We start from the raw sequence: 12458 nt of genomic DNA on the forward strand, positions 1-12458 counted from the left end.
CGTCCAACTGATATGGGCGCTAGTGCCCCAACACACTCAGACTCCGGTCCACCATGCACCGCTCAGGTATCTTCATGTATCTCCCCAAACGGGGGGGGGGGGTCGGGTCCCCCAACACTTCACCAGAGTCACTCTCTGCAGTCAGCCCCCGCAAGCAGAAGCACATCCCCACCATCCAGCAGGGAGCGCCAAACCAGCATCGCCAGGGCCACGCCCGATCTCTAATCACTAATTACAGAGCAAGCTACGGCCCAACTACAACTTTGCGATGAGCCAACTGTCAGTCTCTCTCACCCGGTCGCTGTTTATTCGTGGCTCAGAGCTCATTGTTGCGTGGGCCTCAGCACAGTGCCGCCGCCCACAATCCAGTTGCCCACCGGACTCACTGCAGTGCTCCTTCAGGACTCACCCCAGGCTCAACGGTCCCCCACCGGGGTATCAGGTAGGGACAGGGCCCGCTTTAACACTCCCGTATCAGGGCTCTCGCCAACAGCCCTCCTCCACATGGAGCCCCTTCCGTGATCTTTTGTCGTCCGCCAGGCCCCGCGGCAAGGGCCAGTGCACTCACTGCCTCAACTTCTCAGGCTTGCTCCTGCGACTGGCGTGCAGTCTTCAGCCCTCAGATCTCTCTGGCAGTCCCTGATCCAGATCTCGATGCTTGGGGCAGGAGCGGATCACAGCACTCCAAGTCCCCAAGGCAGCAGGGCTGCGGACACCATCTTCTCTAGGCCTCCTAGCCCCTGACGATGCTTCCTCACCCACCAGCGGGACCTCCCTGTCACTCCTGTGACCCACCCTAATGTCTTTGGGGGGCACCGCTACACTCTGCCTGCTGAACAGGGACCGATTTCACAGGATTCCAAGACTTATAGCGGGGGATTTGCCCCGGGCGACACAGAGCTCACTCAGAAGGCAGCCATTTTTACCCCGGCTGCAAGCTACGCCCCCCCCCCCAATCTCTTCCCTATTTTCAATCTTCGCCCTCTGAACTTCTTCCTCAGGAAGGACAAGTTCAAAATGTTCACATTGGACCAGTTCTGTCTGCCCTGGATCCAGGAGACTGGTAGCGATGGACCTGGTGGACATCTATTTTCACTTCTCTGTTTTGGATTCCCTTAGGCGCTACTTGTGGTTTCACATGGGCCACATGCATTTTCAGTTCTCAGTACTACCGCTTTGACCTAACCAGTGCACCTCCGGTGTTCAAATAAGTGATGGCATTGGGTGCTGCCCATCTTTGAAGATTGGTAATAGCAGTCTTCCCATACCTAGATGACAGGCTGCTGGAGATGGGCTCATCTCAGACATTTGTGGACCACCAACAGACGGCAGACGAACTGTTGGCATTGCTGGGGTTTTCCATCAATGTTCCAAAGTCACACCTGTCTCCTTCACAGAGACTTGCCTTCATTGGAGCCATCCAGGACACAATGCTTTTTTGAGCCTTTGCTCTGCCGCAACAATCACAAGACATTCAGGCTATAATGCCGATGTTTCACCCAGGAACTGGGTCTCAGTGAGAGCAGCTCTAAAGCTTCTTTGCCTGTCAGCCTCCTACATACTACTTGTGGACCATGCCAGGTGGTACATAGAGGCTCTGCAGTGGGATCTGAAGTCTCATTGGGCTCAGCACAAACAGAACCTTTCAGGTTCCATCCAGGTGTCGATGGAGACTGCAAAACATCTGCATGGGTGCTGCTAGATTGCAACTGGACCAGTGGCAGACCACTCTCCCTACCCCAGAGCTAACAGTCATGACAGATTCACCGTTGTTGGGTTGCGGAAGTCATCTGGAGGTGGTGAAGATCAAAGGACTCTGGTGTCTGGCAGAAACCCACCTCCACAACAACTTGCTGGTTTTATGGGTGATTCTCTGGGCATTGAAAGCATTCCTCCTGTCTATCAAGGGGGAAATGAGTACATATTCTCAAAGACAACACCACCATGTGGTACTGCAACACACAGGGCAGAGTGAGGTCATGGCTTGATCTTTTCGCCACTGCCGAGAACACACAGTGCCAAAGACTTTGAGCGTTGGAATTCCCCAGGCACTTCTCACTCAGAGACGAGTTTTGCTTGTATTGGAGCTTGGGACTCCTGTTCGCCTTATCATCTCTACCTCTCCTGCCTAAAGTTCAGAAGAAGATCAGGAGTGACCAGGCCTAAGTAATCCTGGTGGCTCTGAGCTGATCAAAGAGAGTGTGGCACCCAGAACATCTGGCCATGAGCATCTGTCCTCCGATCTAACTTTCCCTTTAGAGGGACCATTTTTTCAGCAGCAGGATAGAGTCCTACACCAAAGACTGCACTGCTTACACCTCCATGCCTCACGATTGAGTGGTGACAGGTGACGGCCTTTGATCACGCTTCCAAAGTAGTGAGTGTTATCTTGACAGCTAGACATCCCTGGACTAAAACAATCTATGCGTGAGTTTGTTGTCTGTGTCCTTCCCAAAATATCCAACTTTTATAGACTAAGTTGTCTGACATGTTACTCTTTTGCTTACCCTTAGCCTAGCAAGGCCTTGTTGTGGCAACGGTTAAAGGTAATTTATCAGCTCTTTCAGCCTTTTCATGTTTACCAGATCCATCATCTTTATTCAAATCACCTGTTTGTAATGTGTTTTCTAAAGGGGCTAATCCACATGTTCCCACCAACACCATTCATGATGCCTCAGTGGGAGCTCAATTTGGTCCTCACTTTCCTTGTGTGCACTCTATTTGAGACATTGCACAGCTGCCCTGTCCAACTGCCCACATTAAGGACAGAATTTCTCACCGATACCATCAGCAGCAAGCAAAATCTGTAGAGCAACCATAAACCACCATCTTTCCAGAGAAACTAGTGCTAAGGGCTAAAGCAGCATTTCTCCAGAAATTTGTCAAGCCTTTCCATACAGGACAGTCCCTTACCCTATCAAATGTCTTTGCCCCACCTCATTCATCCAAGGAAGACAAGAGACTTCATCGGTCAGATCCAAAGAGAGCTCAAAGTTTTTACATTGATCGTACCAAGGACCAATAGGTCAGTGGTGCTGGAACAATTTTCAGATAGAGGATGCTGTCATTAATGTTATATCACTGAAGTCATAGGGATTGTGGATAACCCAAGTGTCACACAAAAAACAAGTACAACAAATGTACCACGCACCTTCAGCAGGAGAGCAGTAAGGGTATGTATCCGGTGGTGCATTTTGGAGTACTGGTTAGGTAGCAAACTGTAATTTACAGACAGCACGTTTTCCATTGAAGTGGCTCTAAATGTGCATAGACATGCAGTTTTACTGGTCAAACTATATGGCGTGCCAACAATAGTGTGTGGTAATCGGGTTTCAGCGTATATGTATCTTTTGCACATCACTAAGTGAAGTGTCTTGATTTGTTTTGATCCTATTAAAATGTTTCTTTCCATCACACTTCAGAATTGCAAACATGTTCTGCTTTTGTGCTTTACTAATTGCTGATATGTTTTGAAATATGTCTATGATTCGTTTACAGGTATTTAAATGTTGTTGTGTGCTAGAAAAAAAACATCCTACGGCCATTACTTTCACTTCTTGTACCCCAGCAAGATAGCCACCAAGATCAGTTTAACAAAATCCTCTCACTTTGTGGTCAGAGAAATAAATGTAAACAATAGTTTCGGAATAAGCAGCAATTTCACCTTCTGAACTCCAGCACAATTTTGTTTGGGGACGCTGCAGCACCCCGCACCCCTACATCCAGAGCCTATGCATCAGGTAAATGTTCAGCTCTTTGTGGGATTCTCTGTGAGAAGAAGGGAAAGGTAGTGCAGAAGAGAACCCTATTTAGATGTATTCTCCTGTGGATCAAAATCTGCTGTGAATTGGCCAAGAAAGAGTTGTTGGAAGGCCGATACAAAGACTGCTAACACTGCTCTGGTTCATAGTGTGCTTGTCTTAGACATAGGCATTGATACACACGTTCATGAAGCACTACTGCCTGCATAGCCAGGTCCTGCAGCAGGGGCGTTTTACCCATTCTGTCCTGGTGGATTTCCTGCTCTGAGCCATTCCACAGACACACCACCAGGGAAGGTACTGCTTTGGAATCTATTCACAAAATAAGGAATTTGCAGTTAGAAGTATCCATGAGAGAACACCTTGCTTACCTTTGGTAACTCTCTTTCTGGTGGGTACTCTATCTAACTGCAGATTCCTCACAGACCACCCTCATCCCCGTTCTGTGGAATGGATTTGTTTAGTCTGTGCTAATAAGAAACCATCTTATAGATCTGCACACTGGCACAATCTGATTACTAAGACTCCACATCTGAAGGCACAGAGAGAGTCCAGAAAGAAACTACCTTTGGCATGCAGAGGTGGCAAGTATGCATGGGCCCGACGTCACATCGGCTCTAAAGTGAAGCTGCACAACACCACCTGCCAATCATGAGGGAATTGATGAGGAATATTCTTCTGATTCAGTCTGAGGACTAGGGGTATTCACAAGGTGTGGAATAGGTTGTTAGATAGAGTATCCACCAGAAAGGGTGTCACAGAAGAAAAGTAACTTTTTCTTTCATGCTGTTGTCTTCCACAGTCTGCTTTGCCAATGTCCAGCCCACGGTCCCTTTTCCCAAGCCAAGAGACAGACTAGCTTTTGCAACATTCATCTTTTGAAATGATAAGCTGGTGAATAGAGAAGTTTCCCTCATGGTACATGTAGTGCTGTGTGCTCTTCTAAAGAGATGCTGGGCACCAAGGGGGATGGCGGGGCATAGGTTCCTGCAAAAAATGTAATTAATATCATATTATACAGAGGCTCCATAACGAGTAACCATGCAATATAGTCCAATATTGCCATCAAGAGGCTCTGGTGACATAAACAAAGAGGTTGAAGGCAGGGCGCATTGTGAATGTCACCAGAACCCTGAGATGGTAACATTGAAAGATATTACATACTACCTCTTATGCATTTTTCCATATGTTGAATACATATTTTGGGGTGGTTAATTAGCAAAAGTGTTTTTTTTTCAAACTAGGACATTTTAACCGGTAACAGCAGGTGACATACTGGACTGCGCCTTGGGGTTAGCATGCTCTAATTCCTGCAGTCTGATGTCTTTGTCGTACTCAGAAAAGTCAGTGTATTTTTTGCTATTAGTTCCTAAGTGCATCATTATGACCTAGATATATTTTTCCTTGTGAATGAGGTATTTTTATCAAATGACACAAATATTTTTACTTTTATGGGCCTTTATATAAAAATATATGTACTATCATCACTATAAAAGGGATAAAATACCCTCTGCTGTGCATTCTAAGGACAGAACAAGTCACAGAGGGTTTTGATGACCATGTACAGGAACGAGGCCAAAGGCTACATTTCCCTATAAGGCCATTGAACTAAGATCTTACTCACACCATCCTTTCAATGTAAGTCTGAGGTTATTTTTTTTCTTATATTATATATCCAACTTGAGGGGGGAAATAGCATACTGGTCTATGCGCTGTTGTGGAGGTGGAAATCCCATTGTGTGTAGGCAGACTTTTACCAGAACAATGGATCTCTGTGATCCCTCTAGATGGGATTCAAATAGAAATCAGTTCAGAAATGTGATGCATAACACAGTTTAGATTGGTCATAGTAAATGAAAAGCCAATTTATTTGTGTGGGGCCGGCAAACAGAATCATATAATCTAATTTGGCATCAATAGGGGGAGAACCACTGTGACTGCTACAACGATTTGGAATTTGAGTTGGAACTATATGAAGATACAAGAAGGGATTCTGTATAAAAATTAGGGCCCTGAAGAAGCATTTTGGCTATAAACTACGAAACTTGTGTTGCCTGTTGTTTTCTTATACATTGATATAGGGCAGGGGTCTTCAAACTGGGGGGCGGACCCCACTAGGGGGCCTCAAGTGATCAGGGGGTGGGCGCCTGGCTCTGGACAAAAGAAGCATTATGCTCATACCGGTGCTTTGTTTTAAGCAGAAAATAATGAGCGGCAGTAAGCCTCTCTGTAATGGACCATCACAAACATCTATGGTCATTTATATCCTGGCTGGCAGAAGACATCAGAAGGGAAGGGACTCCAAATATTCTTCAAAACCTTCACCCCCATTTCTAATAGTCACTATCTGGATACTTTCACACGTTAGTAAGGCCTGCTTGACTAGAATAGTATGTTTGGCAATCATGTACTTGATTGCATTTTTAGAACTGTAGCAACTTAACTGCAATGTTTAAATAAGTGAAGACATATTTAAACATTGCCAATTTACTAGAATAATTGTGAAAATTCTAAAAGGGGGCCCCGATGATTTTTATTTTTATTCGGGGGTCGGGGCATTAAAACGTTTGAAGACCGCTGATATAGGGTATTGGATTACTTGTTGATTATGAAACAATTATGTAGAATTGAAAGATAATGCAATCTGATTTTTAAATAAATAAATAAACTGTGTTTTGGAATATAGTGAAATGGTCCTGACTATTATTCCCTGTTCTTGCTCGTTGTATATGAGTTAGATCTAGAAAAGCTACTCCCATCAGCACATGGACCAATTATAGTTTCTATCAGTGCAGAATATTGTTAAATAGCTGGTCGGTGGCGGAGTACCTAGTTTCTCTCTTTCATGCTGTAAAAAAATCAACAATTTGGTCCTCATAATACATGTTCATACCGTTACCCAGGTCCCCAAATGTTTTAATCTCTTGTTTCTTCACATGGATAAATATAATTGCAGATTTGTGGACAAAACGTGAGATGCGGTGTGCACACCGAAATATACCAATTTACAACCAGCAATTTGCTGCAAAATCATATTACATGCAGTTTAATGTGAGTCACTTTCAAAAAATAGCTAGCGGTTATAATGTATGTTAATATGCAGAGAGATGTATGCTTTTCTGTAATGAACTACAGATGTGCAAAATAGAACCATGCATCTTTAAACGATTCATTTTTCTAATGAGCTCATTTTAGGAATCAGTTCAGAAAAGCTGGGCCTCATTTTCTTGCTTCACCAGCGTCTGTTGCACAACTTAAGGAACAAGTTATGCATTTATCATTTTGTGGGGGTTTGGGGTTGCTTTTTTGTGTGGGCTGCGGAATATTGTTTGATGGCTTATCGTTGCTTTTGTCTGGGTACAGCGTGGAATTGGATAGATAAACATATCTTAAATACCATTTATCAGGTCGTACTTATTTCTCGTAAAAGTCAGTTTAATGGTGTTAAGTTCGACTTTGTTTTTAGGCACGTTGATAAGCAATGCCTGTTTTTGACACCGCCATTTGATAGGGGCCGCTGATTTGTCTGTGCTGGGACTAAACTGTTTTATTTTGGGCTTTTCGAGAGGCCCTGGCTGTGGGTTTGCTTGTGGGATACTAGATCTTAGTTTTTAGGTTATTAGATGGTAACGCTTGGCACTGAGAATATTAAGTGGAGTAGCCATAGATGTATCTATATATTTTGAGTTTGTTTGTTTTGAATATTTGTGTTTTTGTGTAAATTGACTGTACCGCTAGTCTTGTGTGTGGTATAGCCACTTGGAGAAGGTGTCCCTCTTTGCAATGTTTGCAGGATTGTTATAACTTGACGTTCTGACTAAGAGGTTTCTGCAGTGTAGTCTGTCACAAATATTTCAGGGAGAAACCAGAAAGTAAAGGATTGTTTACAAAGAACCCTGCTTTTTGATATTACGAGGGGCAATACTCTTTTATTATTTACGAATTATAGTCCTAGGGGATTTATGCCTTCTCTTGCTCTTCTGTAATGAAGTGAGATCTTCCTTTCTATCCATATTGTCCTTATATCTTACATCTGAGGGATGCATTAGACGCCAGGCGAACGTCGGAGCTGATATTATTGGATCTGAGCACGGCATTTGACACGGTATCCCATCAGATTCTGTTGCAGCGTCTGGAGGAGGCTGGTATTGAGGGTCCGGCCCTGGGCTGGTTCACCTCTTTTCTATCCAAGAGAACCTTCCAGGTGTTGGCCCCCTTTTCAGCTCCCGGGATCATGCTATTAAACAAGGAGTTCCACAGGGCTCAGCGCTGAGCCCAACTTTATTCAACCTATATGTTCACCCACTAGCGGCGGTAGCCAGGAGTAGAGGACTAACTGTGGTATCATATGCTGACGATACCCAGCTAGTGCTGGCACCATCTGACGACTCCACACAGGATGCACTCAAGTTCAGGGGTGATCTAACAGCCATTGCAGAGGGGATGACTGCCAACTGCCTCCAGTTAAATGTGTGCAAATCAGAGATTCTGCTAGTAGGGAGAGACACTGAGTTGTGGAGTGAGCGCTGGTGGCATTTGACTCTGGACAGTGCACCAGCCCCTAAACAGGCGGTCAAAAACTTGGGAGTATGGGTTGACTCTGCCCCTAACTTTCAGGTCCAAACAAAAAAAGTAGCTGGGACCTGTTTCGGACTCCTGCACGGGCTTAAACCACTGTTAGGCTTCTTTGATCCCACAGTCCGCCAAGTCATCATCCAGGCCTCCATTCTATCGAGGCTGGATTACGCCAGTTCAAATTACCTAGCGGCAAATAAGGCTGAGATCCTTTGTCTGGAAAGGGCTCAAAATGCGGCTGCCAGAACCCTACTTGGCCTTCCAAGGTTCTGTCCCACGACCAACGCCATCCGCAGACTACATTGGCTGCCGGTGGTGAAACGCATTGAGTTTAAGTCTCTCTGCATCGCTCACAAATTTATGACTCTCTTCTCTCCAGATATTCTGCCAAATCTGCTCTCAACCGTCATACCCACCCGTCACTTACGATTCATGGGCCAGCCTTTGGCGGTTGTTCCCTGGGTGAAGAAAGTGCGAGCGGAAGGACGCTCTTTTCGCGTCCTTGCTGAGAAACTTTGGAACTTTCTTCCGGTTCACATCTGTAGCATCAACAACTATACTGCATTTCGTGAAGCCATTAAAACCAATCTTTTCCCTACTATAGGCCTAGTTTTCTTCAATCAGTGCCCTCTCAATATCTGCAACAGTGAGTGCTGGGACGCCCCTTAGCTGGGGCAGCTGGGCGCTCTGCAAAACATATAACATAACATATCATCAGTTTGTCTGGTTATTTCTGTCATGCCCTAAGAGTCACTAACCACATTAATGTCTCTAGTGTCTTACTCTTGCAGAGTAGTGTTCATGGGAGGCCTCTGAAGATCTTCTGCATGGGATCTCACGAGTCACAGTATCAGTGAGGTGTTACCTTGCAAATATGAAATGGATGGTATCAGGTATCCATCCTTCCATCTTGGATTGGAGGAACGCCACAAGGCCCCCTCTTGTAGAGGACCCCCATTGGGACTAATCATGCATACTTATGAAACTCACACTATAAGGTGGCATACAGGACAAAAATGGACCAATTCACTGCCATTACTAACCAGAAGGTTAAGGTTTTGTGTGAATTTAGGATGAAGATTAGGATTAGGGAAAGCCTGAAGATTAGAATAAGAGAGATAATAAGGTTAAAGGGTACAGTAAGAGTTGGGTTTAGGGTGAAAGTTAGGAAAAGGGTTAGAATAATTAGTTTTATTGAGAACTTTAAGGAACTATTTAGGGTACATACTAGGTTAGGGTTGAAGTAAATTTTGAGATAAAGACTGAGGTTAGGGCAAGGATGTGGGAAACTGACAATTCAAAAGGGGGTTTCCAATCACATGATTCAAATGTATTCCTATTTTATTATTTTCAAACCATTCGCAATGAAATATTTTGATCCTACCTATGCCCATTCCATACAAACTGGTTCAAATAGGATTGGGCGTAGTGATGCCCAGCAAGGTGCGTTCGTTTATGCAGTTCATGCCAGAGAAATAGAGGTGACAAGAGAATGAACTCCAGAGTGGGTTCACATCAGATGTGTTTCAGTGAATTTGTATGGTGCACTTCAGAGACCTTTGCATTTACTCACATTCAATGTCGAGCACTGTCGTCTTCTTCTTATTCAAGACTTTGCCAGAAAGTGGCATCACAGCTTCACAGGTGACTGTCGTCCCATCATGTTCTTTCTGGTTCGGCAAACTGCAGCTCCTTTCAGTGGTGCTCTGGTCTTCACAGGTGAGGATTGTACTTGTGGCTGTGATTTGTATTATCACCACTTGGCTCACGTCGGGCAGCCTGCACGTGATCATTATGTTCTCGCCATCATCATCCTCCTCATAGGCAAGAAGAGGATCTGGGAAATCTACAAAAAAAACATTTTCAAAGCATGTTAAATGAACTGCGTGCATTTTTAATCATGTTTTAGGTTCGTTTTCATGTATTTCATATGACATTTTTAGTTGTTTCTTTAGAATGTTGCTGTTGAGCACATCCAGCTCCAATGACCAAAAGGGAGCCAGACAGCGCATATTTTAGTTTTAGTAGAAGCCTCTCAAACATGATGTGATGTACATAGAACAGTATGGTGTGTGTAAGGGGGCTGTTCTGCTGAGACCAGGTTACAGATTTCAGGCTGTGATGGGCAGGAGAACATCCAATAAACACAGTAATATCGTGGATGTCAATTTGGGGTCGCCCATGCGACTCCATGCACCCATGCGACCCCAAGTGCCAGGGGTTGCTCATATGACCCCTGGCACTGCCTTTGCGACCCCTAGCCTCAGAGGGGGAAAAGGCAGCACCAGAAAGAGTAACAGGAACAGTTTGCTCTGCAAATGCTCCCGAGCTGCAGAAAACAGCCGCTGCTCGTGGCAGCACCGTTTGGGATGCAACAGTTACAGCTTGCAACTGTTACAACTCAGCCTGATCCGCCAAGGTGTCTCCTAGCAACATAGGCACTATACGTGCCGCTCAGGCCCCCCTGGGCAGCCTCAAGCATGCATAAATGTGTCTTCACCTGAAGTCTTTCAGTACTGGTGTTGGTATTCCACTCTGGACTGCCCAGGAGAAACAGTTGTGTCATGAAGTGTTCCACTGCTGCCCAAACACTTGCTTTTCTTGTGGGCAACCTTCTGCAATGACACACATTCCTGCACACAGTCACAGTGAGTTATTATTTATCGTACATTTACTAACATTTTGCCCCAGCTTTGCATTTCAAAAGTGGTGGGATTCAGTGCGAAATGGTTATTTGAAAGGTACTTTCAGCACACAACTTATTTTGTGCTGGAACGTTGCCTGAAAGTAACGCAAAGCTGTGCCTAGCGCGGTTTCACTGTACTTCGCATCATGAGGATGTACCACTTGAAATCTGTGGGCATTCCCATGCAACCATCCATGTCTTTTTTTAAACAAAACCCATCTACTAAAAAAACGTAAACAGGGCTTGCATCAAAAAATAATGCTGTTTTAATATTTGCATTATCAGGGAGAAACATTTTTATTTAGATAATCTTTCCCAACGTTGCATGGGTGCTGCACAGTAGGAAAGTTAATCTGGGCATGGTATGCTAGACATGATACAGCCATGAGTGTGTGTATTGCAAGGCAGGGTGAGGTGTTTACCACGGTGCGGGGAGAGCAAGACAGCGCCATATCTTAATAGATATGGCACTTTTATGCACTCTCTCCCCCATACAACGCAGCACAGCAACTCTGGGTGCTGCACTGCGTTTCAAGACGTTTTAGTAACTATACCCCAATGATCTTAAAATACCACATTTCACATATTTTTAGTCATTTCACTTCCTTTCAATGTGGTTCTCATTCTCTGCATATGAGTCACAAAGAAAAAAAAGTTAGCCTTCTTTCCTTCAGATTTGGGTGGAAGGAAGAAATTGGATTTTTAGAGACCCTCAAGATTGTTTGGGGGCTGTAGGTCAGGTCAGTGAGTGAGTAGGGAATGGGACACACTGACATACACCTGGATGAGGGGTATGGCAGAGTTGCTTGTAGGCCTCACTGCTGCTGTTAGTTGCTGCATGTTAGGTTTGAGGAGTATAAAATAGCTACATATATGCAAGAGAGGATGGTAGGAACTGCATGTCAGGATTAAGGTGTATGGCATAGCGGCGTGTGGGTCCCAACACAGGAGGAGCAGTGGGTGAAGGCTGCATGTCAGGACTGAGGTGTGTTTAGCAACGCTGATGCGATCCAGTACTGGTTGCAGGTTAGTAATGAAGAGTATGGGATGCGGATGGGTGTACATGTCAGGATTAAGGTGTATGGAATATCTGCATGTGTGTACCTGTACTGGAAAGCAGTGAGTGGGGGATGCTACAGGTAATGATTTAGATGTTTGGCAGAGACGCATGTGGTCCTGGTACTCAAACATCAGTGCACTGGCGCTGAAATTCAGTTCTGTAGTGTATTGTAGAGCTGCAAGCGGACCCTAGTCCTGGAATACAGTGGTGAGTGCTGAAGGTCAGGACTGAAGTGTGTGACAGGGCAGCATGTGGTTCCTAGTATTGGAATACCAATACAGGTCATTGTTGAAAAGACCTATCAGGCCACCAGCTACTGCCGGATGGGTGAGCTTTAAAGGGGCAATGTGTGGGCTGTTTTTTTTGTGTCCTGTCA

General features: G+C 44.9%; 1 protein-coding gene across 1 annotated transcript in view; it reads right to left on the reverse strand.

Moving 5' to 3' along the window:
• The window catches only part of LOC146856335 (intercellular adhesion molecule 1-like), a 218971-nt gene that overhangs the window by 82603 nt on the left and 123910 nt on the right, over positions 1 to 12458 (reverse strand). The window contains exon 3 of the mRNA XM_085654439.1: positions 9910 to 10182. Coding sequence (XP_085510565.1) covers positions 9910 to 10182 — 273 coding nt within the window. The remainder of the gene's footprint in view (positions 1 to 9909; positions 10183 to 12458) is intronic.

Source organism: Triturus cristatus, chromosome 4_1 (genome assembly GCF_964204655.1).
Source record: "Triturus cristatus chromosome 4_1, aTriCri1.1, whole genome shotgun sequence".
Taxonomy (NCBI): domain Eukaryota; kingdom Metazoa; phylum Chordata; class Amphibia; order Caudata; family Salamandridae; genus Triturus; species Triturus cristatus.